The sequence below is a fragment of the Leptonotus elevatus genome, chromosome 1 (assembly GCF_054856555.1).
Source record: "Leptonotus elevatus isolate MCC_2025b chromosome 1, RoL_Lele_1.0, whole genome shotgun sequence".
NCBI classification, from domain to species: domain Eukaryota; kingdom Metazoa; phylum Chordata; class Actinopteri; order Syngnathiformes; family Syngnathidae; genus Leptonotus; species Leptonotus elevatus.
Genome location: NC_141239.1, coordinates 19242893 through 19264801, shown reverse-complemented (window position 1 = coordinate 19264801; position 21909 = coordinate 19242893). Strand labels below are relative to the sequence as shown.

At 40.7% G+C, this 21909-nt stretch overlaps 1 protein-coding gene across 1 annotated transcript in view; it reads left to right on the top strand.

Annotated features, from left to right (window-relative positions):
- Nucleotides 1–2281: 2281 nt before the first annotated feature.
- The window catches only part of cdh2 (cadherin 2, type 1, N-cadherin (neuronal)), a 66813-nt gene continuing 47185 nt past the window's right edge, over nucleotides 2282–21909 (top strand). The window contains exons 1-2 of the mRNA XM_086081251.1: nucleotides 2282–2752; nucleotides 4451–4559. Coding sequence (XP_085937377.1) covers nucleotides 2690–2752; nucleotides 4451–4559 — 172 coding nt within the window. The 5' untranslated portion in view covers nucleotides 2282–2689. The remainder of the gene's footprint in view (nucleotides 2753–4450; nucleotides 4560–21909) is intronic.

The following is a 21909-nucleotide window of genomic DNA, read 5'->3' as shown; positions in this document are numbered from 1 at the left end:
TAAGAGCAGGGAAGCGGACTTTTAAGAAGCTTAGGAGTTCCCTAAACTGAGGACAAAATGGCGGACAGAAAAGGCAGGAGAAATATTGTCCAATCACTGAATGGCAGAGTATTAATGAAACAAGCCATTTTGCCCTCATTAGTTCAACATCCATGCACATCTGGTGGCAAATCCAGTTCCAGAAAGAAAAAAACCCTGCCACACTTTGGCTTTAGCCCCAGGTGCTTCTACTCAACCGGTAGGTAAAGAGTAAAGAGTTAAGGCAGTGCTGGAAAATAATGGTAGTTACACAAAATATTGACATCTTGGGTATTTTCACTTTGGTATGTATTGACTTTTGTTGCCAAGGGTTTGCCTATGTATTAATGGTTGTGTTTTAAGTTGAGGGAACAGCAAATTTACAGTTATATAAGTCAAGTCATCTTTCTTTATATAGTGCCGTAGCTGTCACAAAGCGCTTTACAATAACACAACATGAAACTAACATAAAACATTAACAGCAATACAATCACAGCAAACCAACATTTTTGTTCATGCCGACATACACTTTGATGTTTGAAGCAGTTGTAGATAAAAGAGGAGAGAATCAGTCTCCTTTCAGCAGTTGATCAGTGACGTGACCACAACATGCAGGACGTCAATGTGTCATTTCCTTGGTGTTGTCCCATGAAAAGACATAATTATCTGCATAATTTTAAGGGGTGCACTCACGTTTGTGAGATACTGTATAAAGAATAAAAAGCTCACGGTGAATAAAATGTTCAAACAGGTAAAAACTTGTCAGTTTCTGCAATAAAATCTATTTTCAACAAGTTTGTGTTTGGTTTCGCAGGGTTAGGAAATAAAACATCAAATGATGCTAGTCTGCTAGTACTCGTGGCTCTATTTTGTCTAAAAATTATTTGTTGGCCTTTTGCCTTTGAACACCTCACTTAATAAGCTTTCAGAAACATCCAACTTTGAGCCTTCTTTGGACAAGAATACATTAAAAAAAAATTGGTGTGATTATCGGTATGAGTGTAGTCTCTTTTAACTTTATAAAATGTCATACAAGTGTGATCCTATTTTCAAGTCAAGCAGCAATGTGAACCAATACAAGAAGTACAATCCAGAAACGGCGCTAAACATTGCTTAAAGTAGCAACACTTTTACTCAGTTATCCACATTATTACAGAGGATGAATTCACAATATGAGAAGGAGATTGAAACACTTGATCCCCCACCTCTACCAAAGATAACTAATAAATATGTCTTTCAGTCACTTCCAATAAAAGGAGCGGCTTGCTAAAAGCACAAAAGGTACCGTTCTTGTTTAAAAAAAAAAAACAGCCACACCTCAAGATGAAAGACCACAAAATGTCCTCCATTGTTGTCCATTGTATACTGTGTCACATTCCTTTTTTTTGTTAGGCCGTTGGCTGGTAACACTGTGACGCACTGTTGTGATGTCACACTGTTTACGTAGCTGACCTATTGCCATCCTGCCTGCACACCCCATCAATCCATTTATCCAATTAGCTATCCACTTCTTGTTCAAATTCAGATGGGATAGGCTCCAGCCCACTGTGACCCTAGTGAGGCTAAGCAGTATAGAAAATGGTTGACTTGATAAATAATAATGGTCATGGTGATAATATAAATTTTAAAGGAAATAGTTGGTTAGCATGCTAACCACAAGACCACCATCTTGCAAACTGGAGTTCTATTCAGATTCTTTCAATGTTTTTGTTTTTATTTGGCAAAGGCAATAACAAACTGTACATGTTTTGTTTTGTTCTTAACCAAGATTTGTTTACTCAACTTTCAAAATTTGGGTAATTTAAAAAGGTATTATTATTATTTTTGTTTTAGTTTTTAAATGACCAAATTAATGTTTAAAAAAAGATATGATTCTTTTGTTTAGTTTAGTTTAAAAAAAATTTTTTTAAATATTTTTTTAAATGGCAAAAATAGTGATTTTGAAAACTATAATTTTTATTTTCAGACACTAATAAAAAAAACAATGTTATTATTTTGTTTCTAAATAACCAAATCAAATTATTCTTTTTTTAAACTTAAGCTGTTTATCAAGTTTGTTTTGAAACTAAAAAAAAAAACTTTAAATTTTTTTTAGTTGTCAGACGATATTGACTAGCTCGCCCCCTATTGGTTAGTAAAATAACAGTATCGTTACAGCGGAGTAATCTGATTGGACAGTTTAGTCTTTTGACGTCATCACTCATTTTTGGTACATTCTTTAATTCTTTGAAGAGCCTCTTTGTTCATCAAGGACTTTTTTTTTTAACTTAAAAGAGGTGTACAGCGATTCACCCCCCACCTCCCACCCGTTTAGTGGGTGGTGTTATTTTGTCGGGGAAGCTCGCGCTTCGTCTAGAGACGTGTGACCAGCAGGGAGAGACAGTGAGAGTCCCTTTTTAGAGCGGAGTGGACCAGTGGCTCGTCTTTTGTATTGCGTTGGAGTGAAGGAAGCAAAGCAGAGAGGAGGAGGAGGAGAGGAGGAGAGTTCGAGCAGCCTCAGTACCAGCCAGTGCTTCTCCCGGATACACTCCACGGAGGAGGCGAAGACGCGACCCAGCTTTTCGTCTCGAAAAAGAGAAAGAGGAATCGTATTCCCCCACTCCCCATTTTCATTTTTGACCAACGTGTGGGATTGTGGTTGTTCTTCGGAAGAGGATTTAACCCGACAAAAATGTACCGACGACGGGAGGGCAGCGGCGGGCTGCTTCTGCTGACGCTCTTGGCAGTACTGCAGGTAGGTAATCTCCGGCCACCGAGCGGGACACGTTTGTCTTATTGTGTGCTGCGGGCTGTTTAAAACGCGATGCCGCTACTTTATCTCACGAGAAAGCAACTCCCTTTTCTTTATTGTTTTTAATAAGCAACGCTATTTAATAAGACACGAGGGGCGATTGTTTGAGCGGAGCGTGCTGTTGGTGCTAGCTTACTAGATTCGTCCTCTTGTGTGTTTAAACTAAGAACAATCTTAAAACCTCTCCCGTAACATGATTTGCATTTACAAGGTAGAATGTGTAGCGTTGAATTCGCCTTTGTAAGTTGAGACGTTATACATGGTTAACCTAGTTTGAGAGCGCTTAAGTTTAATATGAACGTCCGTGCCTCTCAGGGACTGTGGGGGGGAGTTGATTGCATCATTAAGACCTTCTCATCAGCGTTTTTCTTTTGGTTGTTATTGTTGAATAAGTACCATACAACAATAAAAAATATACAGTATGTTTGAACTAGCAGCGTACTCACACAGACACACAAAAGCATTCAACTGTGGTCCATGCTACCCCACTACACGCAACAGGGTTGAGGCTTATGAGGCTTAAGGGCAAAATGAGTGCACACACCGCAGGGGGACAATATTAAGCACAAAGCAGTAATACTACAGGGTTTCAAGCTGGAATAGTTGTAAATTACTAGTTAAAAAAAAAAAAGATAATGCTGCCGCGGAGGGCAACCTATGGCTCATGGTCCGTATGTGTCCCAGTGAAAGCATTTCACATGGTCCGCAGTTCTTCAATTCTAATGCATGTAACCCACAAATAGGCTCATTTAATGTAATAAACAGCATCCCTGATAAGAAAAGGGTTGCCCACCCTTGTCCGTTAGTATCTCAGCTCCGCTCCCCCCTTTCCCAAGCATGTTCAATTTAAATTCCTCTGATTAGGCAGCAGCACAAATACCCACAATGGTCTTTTTTTTTTTCAGGCAGGGGACCCTCTCTCGTTTTACATTCTTTCCAGAGTTCATGCTATGAGAAACGGGGTCAAATCTGGTGGATGAGAAACAGAATCAAGGCTTAGGCAATGTTTAGGGAGTAGTAGACTATTTTTAAGAATTGCTTCACACCCTTTTGTGATGAATTTCTTGCCAATTCTGGGAAGTGGTCAGGCCAGTACTCCTTAACATTTTTGAGAAGATAAGTCTTCTGTTTTATTGCAATGAGTCATGTGTGGGGGGCATCCGAATTCCAGTAAATCCGCAATTGGTCATCGTTAAATCTTTATTTTTATTTTTTTGCTTCTTGGGTGTTCGCCCCTTTATATGGTAACAATAGCGGATTGTTGGCATGTATGTTCCGTGGCCGTGTTCCTGTTCTTGAAAAGTACACAGTTAGTGTGGATCAGAAAGGCCGACACAGAGGCTTGGCAGTAACACCAGCCTGTGCCTAGGCCCCTCCACTGGGACAAATGGAGCTTGTTCTTGCCCAGCCATGCTTTTTGGCTAATGCTTAACCCTTTTGGCCTCATTATCCTAATTGCAGTGCCTGCTATAAAAACAACAGATGCTTTTGTACAACTGAGAGAGGTGGCGATGGGGGACGGGGGGCGGCGGGGGATTCAGAAACGTGAGCAAGAGGTTTCAAGAGGCCACGGGGTGCATTTTTGCGGATTGATTTATAAGTCATTGTCACACCCCCTCACCTTCTTCCTTTCCACCACAGATTGCAGCAGAATGCGGGGTCATCCCACCATGCAGGCCTGGCTTCTCTGAAGACGTATACAAGGTCGGCTTGCCAGATATCATCGAGACGGGACAGCCCCTTTTCACTGGTGAGTGTTGATTCCATCCCCCCACCCCACCCCACCCCCAATGTCGGTGTATCGCTATGCTCCTCTGTTGTGTTTCAAAGTATTCCTGAGCAGAACAAGCTCAACATATTTGAAAATTAGTGGTAGCTACGAACCATGTTGTTTGCCTCATAAACCAGCTCACATGTGGTTCGCATTTATATCGCCCCATTTGCTTACATGTTCCCCTTTTTTCGTTGTGAGCAGAGGCCTGTGTACATACAGAGTGCAGCTTGTTAGTCAAAAGTGAAAGCATACATTGTGGCTAACACCCTCTGCAATTTGCATCTTTCACTGGGGGTCCCTGCAGGGCAGATAACGAAAATCCATTGCACACATTTCGATACCTATGCAACTTTAATCAAGCAATTAATGTGGCTAAACGTTTGCTGTGTAGCACTAGGACATCAGTGCAAAGAAATGAGTCATGCGTGTTGTAAGGTTTCAAGAATAAATGCATTATCTTGCCAGAAATACGTTTATGATGATACAGTTATTGTATTGTGATTTAAAAGGTGGTAATGGAAAAATAAGATGGATTAATATTACAAGGAATACAGTAAAAGGGAGTTTTCAAGAGAACGAAGCCATTGCTATTTTTTAAGAAGTGGACGATATGTGCTGCCTTGAAAGCCCCCCTTTGTCTTTTAACGCTCAGCTCCTTAGACTAGAATATTAGATTTGGCAGAGGCATCTTTTGTTGAATTACATGTATATCTGTTTTCGCCTGGAAACATCATTAAGCATAAAATTTATACATGAATTTAAAGTGGAAGTCATCCTTAACCATTTCTTGACAATGTTATATGTGACCTCACGAGTCTAAACATGACATTCTGATTAATATTACATTTGTGGAATACGAGTTATGAAGCAAAATTCAGCCGGTTTTCCCCCACCCCATGGGGGCGGCCATTTTGGCACGAGCAGTCAACTGAAGATGACATCAATGTTTCTCAGGCAACGACCAATCACAGCTCACCTGTTTTCTGAAGCTGAGCTGTGATTGGCCGCCCCCTGAGATGGATAAAAATGGCTGGATTTTGCTGCTTAACTCATATTCCACAAATGTAATACTAATCAGAATGTCATGTTTAGACTAGTGAGGTTAAATATAACATATTATTGGTAAGAATTTTTTGGGGGGGTTGACTTCCCTTTTAATTCATATACCACAAAAGCAATATTAATCAGAATATTGTGTTTAGACTAGTGGGGATCGCATAGAACCTAATTGTAAAGATTTTTTTTAAGTTGCACTTTAAAATGACAAAAGGCTGGTAGTTCAAATTACACACATTCACATCAAGATCTTTGAAAATGTTTCCATCTTTGTCTGCAGTTGCGTATTGAACTCCAAAAACGGCATGACCATTGCTGCTATTACTGGCTAACAAGGATGCGGCTACACATTGGTCTTACAGGCAGTAATAAAAGTGGAATATAACACCAGTGTGCCATTAGCGAGGTTACAGCCTTGAGGTCATTTGGGCCAGAAAACATTCTCGCTTGTGTTGGATTTCACAGTGCGTGCCTAAAAGTTGCACACCGCTGTTGGTGTGACTCAGAGGGGGGTGGATGGGAGGCAGAAATGACAAGATGGGAGAAAAAGTGCTTGGACGGGTGGTTGGTTGCTGCTTTCACTGAGCTTTACCTCGTGCACAAGTTTCCGTTTGATCCTGCAGGTGATGGATTTCCCTCTGCCGGCTTGTGGATGAGCCGTGACCGTGGGTAATCAGGTTCCTTTTATTTTAGATCCACCCCCCACCCTCAGTTTTTTTTGTTCTGCCGTGCCGTCCCCTCTCCCCAGCGGCTTGTTGTACTGGATGGAGATTTCCTTGACAGAGAGGGGCACTCCTGTGTCATTGTAATGCAGCCTAGCAGCTCAGCAGCGTAGGATGATGTTAATGAAAGTGCAATCTCCAGTGGAAGGCTCCTGCCGTGTTTTGCCAGAGACAAAAAGCCCCTGCGGTGTGAAGAGTTTGCTCAAGTTTTTCAATTTTGCCCTGACCATGCTGTTTTGGATATTGTTTTTGACCACAGTGTAGCAGGCTAATGCTTGTCATGTGCCCTCGCATTTCATTAGCTTGGTCAATTTTCACCTGAAAAGGCTTCATTGATGAATAAAACCTATTAAGAGGCATTTGTATTAGGCATGCCAGGGCTCTCCATTCAGGACACACAGACCCCCAGTACTCGTCTTTTTTTCAACAGTTCTGTTTAGCTATTTTAAACCAATTAAACCAATTTGAAATGGGATCATCTGTGTTAAGTTTCAGTAACATTACTCTGTTGCTCATATTGCATTGTCTAACACATGCAAACTACAAAGCTAAGGTAAACCGTTAAGCATATTTGTCCCGTCTAATTGCAGTCTGTCCTTTTGTGGCAGATGAAGGCAATACACAGCCGGAGGTGTGTAAAAAGGTGGAAATGGTGCGAGTTCACTTGCAAACAGCGCACATTGTATGCACTAAATTGAAGACTTCCTGTGGATTTGATGTTGGCAAACGGTGGCTGGCCAGCCAGCACAGTTGATTGTAAGATTTAATCACATTCCTTGGGGGCGTCCTCTAGACTTTAACCATCAGCCGGACAAGTGAGGCTACATTGATTTTCAATAAAAAAATATTTTTTTTCATAGTTAGTTGGCAGAGGGGCGCAAAGAAAAAGCCAGGAAGGACAATTATTCTTTTTTGAGAACTACTATCCAGTCCGATAAAAGGAGGTAGTACTCATTGTTAGCCGATGCAAAACCATGACAAGCTCTCTGTCTTTATGACCTTTCTTTTTAAAGGATAGAATGTTTGCTCTGGCCTGATAAGTGAAGAGAGTAGAACCAAAAGCAAGTTATTTATTAAAAGCCTTATACAGACAAAGATAGCTTATCTTGTAGTTGCCTGATTAAGCAAGGTGTTTAACAAAAAGGCATTCAATTTCAGGTGGGTCGTGGCAGCGGGTGGTTTTGCGCCTCAGTGGAATTCTGGTGTCTTGCAAGAGCTGATGTGCATTGTGCTGTTTTTATCCAGATGGGGCCTTAAAACCAGAGAAAGTGTGTCAGTCGGAGCATTATTCAGCAGAGGTTTCCCGCTCTAAAAACTGGGTTAATGAAAAGGCCAAAAGCCTTAATTTGTGCTTTAAACACTTCCCTTGCATCAATTCGTACATTATGCTGTCTTTACTTACACAAGCTTTTGTGGTGGAAACTAGGGGTGTGTCCAAAAATCGTTTCTCATAGGAATCACGATTCTCATTTAGTACGATTCAGAATCGATTTTAAATGTCCCAAAATTGATTTTATTTAAATCATTTTATACTGTCTTGCCTTTGTTTGTGCCTTTATTTATAGCGCTGTTCATGTACCCGGTTTGGCCACTGAGGGGCAGTGTGGTTCCACGTGGTCTAATACACTGTTAAGTTGTAACCACATTAGAGAGTAGAAGGAAAAATCATGATCAAGTTATTCTAATCAGTTTTTTTTCTTTCACCGTGGAGCCGTTCTTTTGAGTTATAAAAGTGCCACGAGTAGCGCGCTAATTGTCATTAGCGAGTCAGACTGGAGTAGATCATTACAATTCCTTGCACATCTATAGATTGAAGCAAAAATCATTGTCAATCAAATAATTTTGAATAAAAAAATCGTTCTTAATCAAAAATAGATTCTGAATCGAATCGCAGGCCCAAAAATCGGAATCGAATCGCAGGCCCAAAAATCGGAATCGAATCGCGAGACATTCAAAGTTTCCCGCCCCTAGTGGAAACGCAGTATGTTTATTGCCTGATTTTGCATCTCTGCAAAGGCTTTCATTGTAGAGGTGTCAGGAACTGGAGGAGAGGTTTTTACATCTGACCAGGTTAATGAAATAATTGGAATCATTAGTGTCAGAAATAGAGACAACATTGTACATGTGCTAGCGTGAAATAGATCAAGAATTTTCTGATAATCTATCATTAAGTAAAATTGCTTGTCTTTGCATTGTTAACGCGTGGCAAACCATTTAAATAAACTAAAATGTCGCCCCACAAAATCCTTAATTTTGCATCGACTGGGCCCACTTTTGTGTTGTTCCTGTCCTCTGCGCCATGTTAATTCTGATGGCCACGTGTACAGCTGTGGCCACTTAGATGTGTTTTAAGGGGCCCCCGTGTTTGGTGAGACATGACCCCGCTCGACCCTGCACTGTAAACTGGGCCAAGTACCCATCGAGCTACTCGAGCCCTTTTTCCTGCTCACAGCCTGCACGTGACAGTCGTGCAATCTTGGTCAGGTCCAAATGAACGGACTAGCGCACAAACAAGGTCAGACACATGGGCGGCGGGCATGGCTTGATGCTACATGGTCAGAGCGGTGTGACAGATTTTTGCATGTCCACAAGTGGCGTCCACACTTTGAGGTTTGACACATTTGACATCTCATTTAATGATGTGTAACAGCAGCAGATGATCGACAAATGTGAATAGCTTTTTAGGGACTGCCAATCAACCTTCCCATTTCCCATTTATTGTAAAACAGGAAAATGTCTTCAGCACAGTGTGCAAATCATCCATTCAATCCTTTTTCTATCGCACTTATCCTGTTCAGGGTCACAGTGAGCTGCAGAATATCCTAGCTGACTGGGTGAGAGATGATCACAGGACACATGCTGTAACGACAGCATTATTCACATTAACATTCACACCTATAGACAATTTTAGAGACTTTAGGGAAGCCTTGCATATTTTGGAATGTGGCAGAAAGCCTGTGTAGGAAATACTAACACCACACAAGAGGATCTGTAACGAGATTCAAACCCAGAACCTCTCGGCCAGGAGGCAGATGTGCAAACCACTATGTGCACCGTGCTGCCCACAATATACCAATGAAAGGGAAGTAAGATAAACACATGTCTGTAAGTACAGACCTGCGAGACTAAACTTCAAACCACAGCGATTCAGCCAGTTTTCTCAAGTTTCTTGCACAATGTGTCACATAATCCCCCCCCGAAAAACCCGGTCTTGATCTTTAAGAGAATTGGGAATGTTGAACAAGGTCACTGAGATGTCACAAAAATGTTGCTGGGGATTGTCATCTACAGTAATCGTTAAAAATCCTAAATGAACACCCGTGTTGTAATCTTTGCATGTTAGGCACGGTTGAATGTTATAGACAACATTTCACATCTCAATATACATCTTAACCGGGCTGTAACACGAGCTTGTTGACCTCTCACAAACTACAATGTCGCCTAATTGTATTTAAAATTCACTCTGAGGCGGAGTTGGTGGTCTGCAATTACAAGTATTTTCTTGCCATGTTGCATAGCTAAGGAAAGATTTTCACCAAGCACCACCTGCACAACACCTCACATTGGTTTCGATTCACTTCACCACAAAATTCCTCCAAATAATGAAGGAGGATTTAACATTTTCTCATTAAATCTGGTGAATGTGCAGATTCCCCAGTTTTCTTTTTATAATGTCCGCAATGTGTATGTGCTAGGGCAGCCTACCTTGGATATTTGTCATTGGTTGGCTTTAGCTGTCGATCCATGGTAAGCGTGAAATGATGTTTGGTGGTGTATTGGGAAAGTGTATATAATTGATAATGGTGAATTTGTGATAACATCTTGAATGTTCATAAGGTATCAATACAATAAACAAGATATCATTCAGCCCTAGTGTAAGGTTGAGAGGATTTTATTAATACATTTTCAGACACGGAATAATTCTGTTGTCAAACATGAATGTTTTTTGTAATTTGTATTCAAATTTGTGTGCACATATAAGAAATATAAAGTGCAACGGGAACCACCGGGAGGCTTCTTCCTTTTTTTAATAGTGTGGGCCCTGTTGCGTTTTACATATTCTCTGTCATTGTAGGACGTGAAGAGTAAAACAACCCCATGGCCAGTCCTCCTCCTCCTCCTCAAATGACATCTCGCGTCCCCTTTTATTTAACTATATGCACTTTGCTCATGCCATCACTCCATTGCCTTCATACTCTTATTTTTCTTTCCGGAATTGAATCAATACTCGCAGATCTTTGTTTACAGTGATCAATATGTATGTAATGAAGGCAGTGCTCCAATTCCCTGCTAAAGCGTCACTGGCGGGTTGGGGTTGAATAGTTGTTATTCTTTTTATTGTTTTCACCCTGCATAAATTTTTTTCATCTGCCGTCACAGAATCTTTTCTCTTCTTCTTCTTCCTGGGAGCACCATGGCCTAGATAACCAACACAAATTGTGACAGTAGATTGAATCCTGGCAGAATATATCTGTGGAAAATAACCTTTCCATACAATGTAACAACTTTAACAAGGAAGCCGAGTTGAGAGATATGAGTCAAATACAGGGGCCACCACATTTTGTTTTCTTTACAAGCTTCATTGCAGTCTTAGGTCAAAAGCGTAAACGTGAAATAATAATAATAACGTTAGCATATTAAAGCTGGCGCAACCATCTGTGGCTAATTGGTGGGTGCGTTTCTGAGCCTGCTGGGTGGCATGGCGCGGGATAAGGCATACATTTATTTATGTCTGACCTTTTTAGGCTGTAAGTTCTTAGCTAACTCGAGGCTGTCTGAAAATAATCTCTTGCTATGTGCAGGCACACCATGCCTTAAGACCATTACGATTACCATGTAGAGAGCTAACAGGGTGCCAATAACTTCTCATCACCTCGGTTCATATCGCAGTTATCAGCTACAGGCCTTGCCCTCCATTATTGGCACCTAGCAGTGTCTGACATTGGGCAGTCATGTCTGTCATGTGGGGGGTTGTCCTTCGCATATAATTAGCTTGTTCAATTCAAAGGCACAAACAGTGACACATTTGTAGTCAAGGGTTAGTAAATGCTATTTGACCTGTATAACCTCAATCAAAGGAAATCTTTACTGTTTACTCAAATAAATATGCACGCTGGTTGAGCTTTCGCCTCTTTCACTTTTAGGAGATCCCGCAAAATTGGTGCATCAGTCTCTTAACGTTAAATCCAGCCTTTGCCTGCCTGACATGTACAGATGAAGTCCGTCGGCAAGCGACAATTTGTTTTGACACAGCAGGGCAGTGGACGTCACAACCTAAGTGCCGTTCTACCTGATACTGCCTTTGTGTTAATACTGGGAATGCTGGCTTTCATAGGCATTGCGAAAGGAGCTTTGGCTTGTAATGTAGCTTGTGTGTGTGACGATGTATATCAAATCCTAATTTTGACTGCAGTGGCTTCACAAGCAGACTTGAAAGCCTTGCATTTGAATTACTCCTTCATACAGTTTAGTTAATCGGCGGGTTGGGTGGGGGTGCTGGGGGTTGTTGGGGCTGGTTTATAGCCTATTTGGTTTGAGATCACATCTGGGTCCAGACAATCTGAAATTACTTGTTCATTTGTACACGCTACAAGTTGAGTCGTGCGTGAAAGGACTGAAGGAGGATTTTATGCAATGTGTTGTTGATTTAATGGAAAAAATGCATTGGGGTCATGTATAAATAACTATTGACCTGACTTTCTTACACATATGGCTCCATATAACGAGGCTTGGTATTCTTCACCAGTGAAATCTGATTTTAGACAAGAAAATGCCATCTCGCATCCAGAAGAAAATGCATCAGTGTTGAGGTAATTCTTTACCCTTCTTGTGACTGATTTGTAGATCACTGAGCCATTTTTCTTCTGTAGGGGAGCGTTTTTTTTGGGCGGCTAAAGCAAACAACTCCATATCTCTTTCACGGATCCTGTCTACAACACAGCCTCTGTTCTGCAAGTCAGCCCAGCTGCTTATTCTGCAATACTGACATTCGATTTCGACCACTCTTTATCTCCCCGTTGTGCCCTTTTTTCTCATTAGGTTAAACGGAATCAGAGCGTACAAGGCCTTGAAGATCCTTACGTTTTCCATCAGCAGGCATGTGAAGGAGCCACTCCCCATAGCCATTATGTTCTCTGTCTCATTAAATCTTTGGTGCAGTAGGCAATATATTCAAGCTCACTTGTGTTGTTTTTATACAAGAGTGCATTTGCTGGCTGCAGATCTCTCTACTCTTAAGGCTGTCTTTACACTTGTCAGCTTTAGATCGGTTATACCATTCTGGTGCAACTGCTCTGACAATGTGGTTTGATTGATCACATGCAAACGTTATCATCTGATCTGTGGAACATGGTCCTATTGCAAGTGGACTCTGGTGAGGTTCAGATGATGATTGGCAGTTTTTCCCCCCAAATGAAAGCCCTGCAGCTTAAACAATGACTACATTCACACGCAGTCAATGTTCAGGTTCAGGTCAAAACTTTGTTTTCCGTAACATTCAGGATTCCCCGTTTACATGCGTGAGCGGACAGAGTTACTCCCACATACATATTCCGATCTCTGTTATCAACATTGGCACTTTCTAAATTAATGGTTTATCGTATCGGTTGAAAATAGCATTATCGTGCATCTCTAATATATAATTTTTTTATTTAGTGGGTGCGGCGTACATATCAAGTGCAACATACAGTATATACCGGTGTGCACCATAGACTGAATTCTACAGTACTCGCACTGGTTACACCAGAAGTAACTCTTGAATAATACAGTCAGCTGCATGTAGAAACTAGAAAGCCACCATGTTTAGCTTTATCCATGTATGCCACACTCAAAAGTCCAACTTCAAAACCCTACACTGGCACATGACGAGACAACACAAATTGGCTCGCCATCACATCTCTGACAAAAAAAGAAAATTTGAAGCCGGGACACATTGATTGACCCAGATACTGTAACCATGTTCACAAAGAGGCGGCAACCTCCCGCGGGCCACGCCAACTATTGTGTTCCCGGCAGCGGCTTCAATTTCAATGCACCAGCGCTTCGTTAGACACTAGCCTCTTGATGACTCAAGGTTGTATCTCGTGACATTGTGCATGCATCATTCTTTCATCCTTCTTTCCTTGCCCTCCCTCCCCTTGACCACAAATTCTCAAATGGAGAAGCCCCCATTGCTCCTGTCCGTCCCATGATGGATGTGATTTAATTGAGTGATGGAAGGATGGAACTCCTTTATTCTACGTCGTCAGTTCATGTCTTCAAATGACCTTTGATGCTTCATTTCTTTAACCACGAGTAGTACAGTATATAGGATTGTTTTTGTTTGATCTCAAATGGATATGTGATTGGGAACATGATGTGCCTCCCAAAAACTACAGTCTCACTGTGAGCATATGCAGACCGATATTACTTGTCTCAAGTGATCTACTGTGACTAGACCTTGCTGACACCAGTGCCTGCCTGCCATCTCACTATACAGATATTTTGATTATGATTGACCAGAAACAATTTCTAGTCTCAATTTGAGTGCACACCATGGTAGTAAGCAACATATCGCTCGGTGGCCCACGTTGTCTGAGTTTATACTATCACTGCCTCTGTCGATATTTATTGAGGCATTAAAGAGCGTGCGGCATGTCACCACTTTATTTCCTGCAGCACTGCCGGCTCAGCAGGAATGATGCTCAAAGGGGGGGTATATTCTGACTGAAAGATAGAATATAACTGCAGAATGAACGTTTGAACATTTTTATACATAGTTTCATATGAAATAACCTTGTTAGATTGGAAAATATGCATGAGGTGCCAGAAAATGAAGCATAATCATTTCAGTTCTGTTATCATAGATTTGCATATAAAAAACAACAACAACCTGCAATTGTGGCAAACATATTTCATGTAGCGTTGGGTATCTAAGAGACTATGATGAAACAATTGATTATAAGTAATTTTTTGTGTTAATTTTCACCTTTTCACATCACAACAGATGAGTAGTTAGCACTCTGTTGTCTTTATACAGCAAACATTAGCCATTCTGAATCAATTGCTTAAAGGCACAATTAATAGAAATGAATACCACATAATCTGTATAGTACAATCCATCAAACTAACTGGACAAAATATACCTGTTGTTGATTGAAGTATTTCAATGTAAAAACAGAATACAAGAGTTTCAGTCCAAGCAAAAGAATTTCGTTGAAAAAAATGAGGTAGACTGAATCAGTTTCCAAACATTGATTAATAGATTTATTTTGGGACACACAAATACATCCGGTGTCACTTCAAAAATCATGTTGAGTTGTATTAACTGTGTAACCTGTAATTCATAACATTTGGTTGATAGCAGTCACAGTCACACAGTAGTCAAAATATGGATGTTGCACTGAAAAGTAACACAACAAGCAGATACAATGTGGCGAAGCAGTCAAGACCATAAAAGGCTAGCAGAAAATCACTGCTTTAGAGGCGAAAAAGTAATCTTTGCAAAACATTTATACTGGTTTCATAGTTGTGTTTTATGTGACACCGTGAAGCGGGTACAGTTCTATTTCCCCTACGCAGATACAACTGTTTACAATTGTTGCACTGTGAAATCTCACCCCACTGTGACGTTTTCTCAACAACACCAGCCTACTGTCACCTTTCCGCATGCTGGCCTACACTCCATTTTCTATAGGCCCAATGTCAGCCTGCTACCCTCACACTAAGCGTTCTAAAGCATTGTGACCTTTGTAGAAGATAAGCTAAAGAGTTTTGGAATAACGGCCTCAGCCATTAATTTATGGCATTGCTAACCATATGAGGGCTGTGAGCCAAGGTTATTGACCTTTCACGCCTGTCCCTTGTGATAGAGTGCACTAGACACACACAGAAAATGAATTGGACTTATTATAGAGCCCAGGCTTGGTTGGGTGTTTATGTAAAGTTGCTTGTGTTTTACTTTTAATTCAATCATGTTGAAACCAGTTCAGCAGAAATTGAATGGGGTATAGTAACACAAGCATGACGGAGTAGAACTTTAGGATTAAAAAACAACAACTCCAGATTGAATCTCCAAAGGTAAGCATTTAATAGTATTTGGTTACAAATTGTCTAAGAAAAATGGCTGTTGAATCAAAAGTCTCTCACACTGTGGCTCAAAATATTTCTAGTATTTTTCCTGATAACATTCAGTTGCCTCATGGTTTCAACATTTCAATGCTAGATTGTCTTTGAGATTTGACTTCAGGTTTATTTTGCATGTGGTCTATTTGTAGATATAATACAACAGGAGGAATCTGATCAGACAGATAAGCATTTAAATAAAAAGGAAACATGAAAAGTATATCATGTAGAGGAGAGAGCTTTGGGTCAAGAAGATTGAGCTTATGTTATTGCAGCCTTGTCTTCCCTTTGCGCTCCCCCGCCTGTAAAACGCTGGCAGGGGGTTAGGAAGGCATGCATTTATATTGGGTCAACATGCCATGATGTCTTTTTTTTTGGTCCAGTCCCACTACTTGTGTTTATAATCATAAGCAGTCCCTTATGGGGCTTGACTGGCCACTTGTATTGACTCTATAGAAGCATATGCATTGTTTGTGAATATAGTTTGCCATAAATACATTTATCCATTAGAAGACGTACAGCACATAAAAAAAGGGAGGAAAGTGTCTGGGGCGTAACTAGGCCATAAGGTGTACTACGACTAGGCTATTTTGGATAAGAAAACTTGATGTTACATTCAAGTGGAGATTGTGGGCATTAAGTGGGTGGCAGGCAGCAGCTGATGGTCAACACATACTGCACAGTTAAGGCATGCTCTCACTAATACCAAACATGGTTGTCATCCAAAAGCTCAAGTAGACAATCAACAAAAAGTAAGTGACAGATAGTCATAGCATTTGTTGGAAGAACAAAGCAGTCAAATTTGCTCAATAATTAAGTTGATAGGCATAGTTTTTTTTAATTGTTTGTTTAGAGAGGGGCCCAGCTGCACACAAACATATGCATTGTCTTTTAAACGAGCTCTTATGGAATAAATAGCGGAAAAACAACTGTGGCGAACCCTTTAGAATTTCTCCACCAAGAATGTGATGAGGTCAAAAGGCACAAACAAGACTTTGTTCTCCATTTGTCAGGGTTACTCCATGTTGAGATATTGTAACGGGCAACAACCAGCACATATTATTCCATTATGTAGCTGTTGAAAGATTTATAGTTTGGTTTGATAGAATGCAAGATTTCCATTTGGGAGCTGAAAATCTAGTATTATAATTCAGGTTTGTATCATATTCCAATGGATATTTTTTGTAGTTTGTTAAAATGCATCAGTTTAATATTTATGTGTGTAAAAGATATTTGGCACTTCAGTAGTTGATATTTGATGACGCAAGACCAAGTACAACAAAATCCACTTTAGTGTTTGGCATTGAACATGACCGATATAAATGCACGCAAGAGCTGTTGCCTCATTTTTTTTGTCTTCAGTCTTGAATCATGGAGCTTCGCACTCGTATTGTTGTGGGGGACATATGCTAGCATAACATCATTAAACATTTGCTTTTGACAAGGCCACTAAAAGTAAAATATAAAGCAAAACGGGTAGAATTTGGTCATGCATAGAATATGATTTTAAACTTTTGAGGCGCGAATAACCAAGTCACTTCTAGAAACACTGTTAAACATACAAATATTGGATCAATAAGCACAATTTTATGTTTTTTTTTCTCGTTTCTTTAAGATTCAACTTGATTATTCTTTAAATGCCCAACTCCTGTGAGTACATTTCATTGAGAATAAGCAACAACAGTATTGATACCTTGTGCATACTCATTATGTATGACATCAATATTGTGTCGCAGCCGTATTATATAGTTACTGTACCTTGCTCGGGAAAGTAACGTTGACATTCCAACTGACATAAAATTTGTAAGGCATGTATTTGTAGTTTCATGTTGTGTTCCATGTCCGTTGCAATGAAATACTTTTCAGTAGACGTGACTCAGTCGCATTTTTGAGCCGTGATAGTGTTGCCTTTAATAGTGCTAAATCATGCTGCAGAACTGTTGTATACATTACAGGGTGTGGATGCATGAACGAGGACATGGAAGAGTTTTCCTTTGAAAACTTGGCCCCGGTCGCCATAGCTTCTCGCTTGCCCTATGATCTGGCCGATCGTTTATTGGTCTGTCTGCAGTGTGCTTGGAGAATGTAATTGCACCAACATTGATTTGTGTCTGTCTGAAATAAAGGAGATCCAGACGCTGCACACATGCTAAGTAAGAGCTCTTTTTGTGCTTTTCCTCTCTTCTAGCACTTTATGTTTAACCACTTTTTGTGAGCCGCCCAGTTTAGAGGTCGATTCCTTGGTTGCTCATCATGCCTTTTCCCAGACCACCAAGGGGTCTGAGCATGTGAACACTGGCAGCTGTGTGGAAGGAGTTGGAGGGGTGAGGTTTTGGTTGGCGTGATCTCTGTCCATCAGAGTGGGTTTCATCTGTTAAAAAATGGACAGCTGGGCGGGCAATTTTCAATCAAATGAGACCGGCAAGTAGCACGCGAGGAGCGGGGTTGCCACAGATTCCTGTACCTCGCTTGGAGCGATGCAAATGTTCGAAACATGTTACGTATGGCTAAAAGCAGGTTACTCACATAATTCTAAACACCTTGCGCAGTTTTAAAACGTGACCCCACACATTACAAGGAAAGAAATTGCCATGCGTGATTACTGTTCCTATAGTTTGAGGTGTACTTGAGATGGCTAACACAGCACACTCAATTTTACTCTGAAAAAAACTATATTCAGTCCCAGTCCAAACAGAGTCAACTTTATACTAAAAGAGAGTAAGATATATATTTAAAAAAACCACACTCTACAGTTGAGGAACAATCACAGAACCTTCAGGTTGGGAGACAGCCAATCTTACCACTGACCCATGCCACTCCTGCTCAGCCAATCTTACAACTGACCCATGCTACTCCTGCTCTGTGCCAATATATCACAGATGTCAGGTGGAATCCTCGTACCTCCATTTTTGGTTTAGAGTGGGACCAAATATAGTCCTTTTTTTTTTTTTTGATTAAAATTTCCTCTACAAAATTTACTCTGCGTCTTCACCGACAGTTTTCAGTCTCCTTCTCTAAACCAGAATGCTGTCGTAGTAACAAGACTGGTGCCACAAAGAAGAATGAGTGATTGTGAGTGAGTGAGTGAGTGAATGAAGAACGATGATCCGGGTCAGTACATACAGTCCTTCTCAGTCTGTGTATTTTTTCAAGGCTTTGTGTCATTATAAAGCAATTGCCGAAAATGCGGAAGTACTCGCCGAAAGGTAGAGGATGGACGTAACAACGGAAGTGCCCACCTCTGCATTTTTGTTACGGTGAATAACTTGGGAGGCATGTGTTAACACTCAACACAACTGGTTGCCTAATTGCAGTGTTTCCCACACCATGTTAATACTTGGGCGGGCCACCCAAGTAAATTGACCACCACCCAAGAAGTTTCCAAGAAAATGTATAAAAAATTTATATATATATAAGAAATAAAAAATAACTAGGGATGCACGATAATACCGATAAACCAATAATTTAGAAAGTGCCGATGTCGATAACCGATAAGTAAGTCGATAATTGTTTGCAAAATTAACTTGAATACAAATATACTTTCGAGTCCTACTACAAGGCTAACATGTACAAATACATTGCAAAGCACCATAAAGCTGAATCTTATTGATATCTCTGCTTCAAAGACAACCAGTAACTTATTTTGAGTTTGAAAACAAAACAGTCATGTTTTAAAAATGCAACAAAAAACTGCGAGGATAACATTTTGGGGAGACACAGTAAAGAAAGTCCACACTGGCGACTGCCATGTTGCCATGATGCATCTTCTGTCAACACAAGGTCCATTGTGCGCATTATGACATCACAAATATGCGACACTCACACTACCATAGGAGAGGGAAGAGGTTGAGGAGTTGGGCACAACTTGAGCCACAACCACAACAGACAGACCAACACGGCAAGTCTATTATTATCGGCGGACTCCTGTATTATCGGGTCTATCTGTGTGATGTCAAATTTGTTGATAATTGCCAATATTTATCGGCCGCCGATATTATCGTGCATCCCTAAAAAAAAAACTGTCGCGACAGGATATACTGCATGTAACGCTAGTTTGCCGTCACTCACTTGTGGATCGTGAGGCTACAGGAGACGTAGTAACAGGACTGAGACCCATCTCCCCTGCAAACCGGGAACCAAGGATCGGCCTAACTAGGTGTTGGACCACATACATAAAGATTTATTATTGTAAATACTAAACAGGTTTAACTGTAACGATCATCAACCTTTACTGTTTTCCAAGAAAATCGGGGTGGAAAAATCACTCTTTTTCACCAACCTACATCACAGGACTATCCCTCAGTATTATCTTTCAGAGACATCTGAGAATCAAGCCTTAGCACCAACATAATTGTTTTTAAGAGTGACTAAAGTCCTCTACATTGATGCTGTAAATAGCAATGGAAGGACAAGCATAAGAGGAGTAAATTATATGCGAAGAAGAAGCCTCCCTCCAGGATTAATGGGAGTCTCTGTTTCTCTTCACGGGAAATATGAAAGAGCCTTTGTTAGTGAATGGCTTGCTGCTGACAGAAAATAACTAGCCCCCTCCCTCAACTTCTAAATTCATTGCCTCCTCTCCTGCTCATCCGTCACTCCATTTTTTCCCTCTCCCGATAAGCCTCTGTGTTTTCTGTCAAAGTCGCTCATTTAGAATTCCACGCTGCGCCTGCTGTACGGAGGAGGGCCCGGGAGACACTTGGCTACATTGTTAGTATTCACTGTCTCTTCCAGACTTCCTGCCACTGGGTGGGCAGTAGGAGTGGGACATGTACAGTTTGTGATTCATGCTTTCACCTGTGATGTCCCTCACGTGTGTTTAAATTCCACAGAACCAGTATTGTATACAAGCCGCGCAATATATATTTGAGTGTGGTGAGTATGTGGCTAGCGAACTGCGCTGTTGGCAATGTTGTATTTTTAGCTCCTGTGCCGGTGTGTGGAATTGTTAACCTCCTTAGGCTATGCTAAATAAAGAATGGACTATCAGTGAGGGGAAATGACTACTTGGCACCGCACTGGCGGTGTGTCTTTCATCAGGTCACACATTGCTCTCCTCACACCTGCGGCTCATGACAGGATGTTGGCAGGTGTTAATTGCAATTGTAAAACAGGGCATGATGCTCTGTGTTTTTGTGGCATCTCCATTCTGCCCATGGGTTAAACAATGTTGGGCTTTTAAAATTAATTTTGACTATATCTTTTATTTAGTAGGCTGTATTCACAAGTTAGAATAAGCTCCGGTGCTTTAAATGTGTGGTTTGTTTGGTCAAGTGTGAACCGTAACATATAATACGTTGTAATATTATTCAAGGTTTTGTGCTTTTATGATGAGCAAAACAGATGACATTTTAGCAGCACATGGCCCAATATGGAGATTTGATTCCTCCTTGGGATTTGAATACATATTGTCTCAACGCATAATGTAGATATACAGGGAGTTCTCTATTTACGACGTAGCTCCATTCCTATGGAGGCAATGTAACTCAAATCTGTAGACAAATTAGAACACTAAGTCTCAAGTATCTTTAACCTAATGTACAAGTGAAGTCATACTTGAAGTAAATATTTGTATGAAAAACACTTCTTGCCTTCAAATGTTGCTTGATGACATAATCTTACGCTTCTGCGCAAGCTAGCCTCGAAACCTCGCATGTCTGGAACTTATTTAACTAAGCTAAGCTAAAAATTAGGAACATATCACACGTACTTTCTTTCGTGCTAGTTGTATGGCTGCTGCTGTGGCAATCTGGACTGTATTCATACTTTATTATTTATTGCCTCAGCCCAAACAGCAACACCTTAAATCTTTTTCTTCTGGCTTAGTTTTGATGTCGACTTTCCTTCAGCCCCCCTGAACGCTGATCAGAATTTTTTAAAACATTTTTTACTTAGTACATCCAATTTTTAAGACCATATATGCTTCCTTGTGTGTGTGTGTGTTTTAAATGTCATGAATCACAGCATCCCTTTGATATTTGTCAAAATAGCAAAGTGAGCACTAATCATCCATCTCGGTTGTAACAAAACATTTTATTGCATTTTTCGTCAGTGTTGCTAAGGGCAACACACAGCAGCGTTAGTGTTACAGATGTTTTTGAGCTGTTCGTCATAGTTTGCGTTTGCCTGCCTTGCCTCGGGAGTTCCGCATAGTCCCAGCAGAGAATCTATTGACTCCATATTGACTTCCTCCGGCTGTCTCCAATGGATTTGACATGGATAACGCGGTTGGGTTTTGAGGCGTGAGGGGGGAGGGGATGTAATAAAAGCAAGAGACCCACAAATGAAAGAAAGCGGGAGAAAGAGTGAAATAAAGGCGACTGAAATGAAGAGGGCTAAAGTTGGGAAAAGCCCATAGGTTGCCAGGGGCAACTACCTCACCCTCCCCTCTAGAAGCCTCTGGAGCAAGACTGCAGATGAGTAGGAGTGAGTAATACTTATTTGGC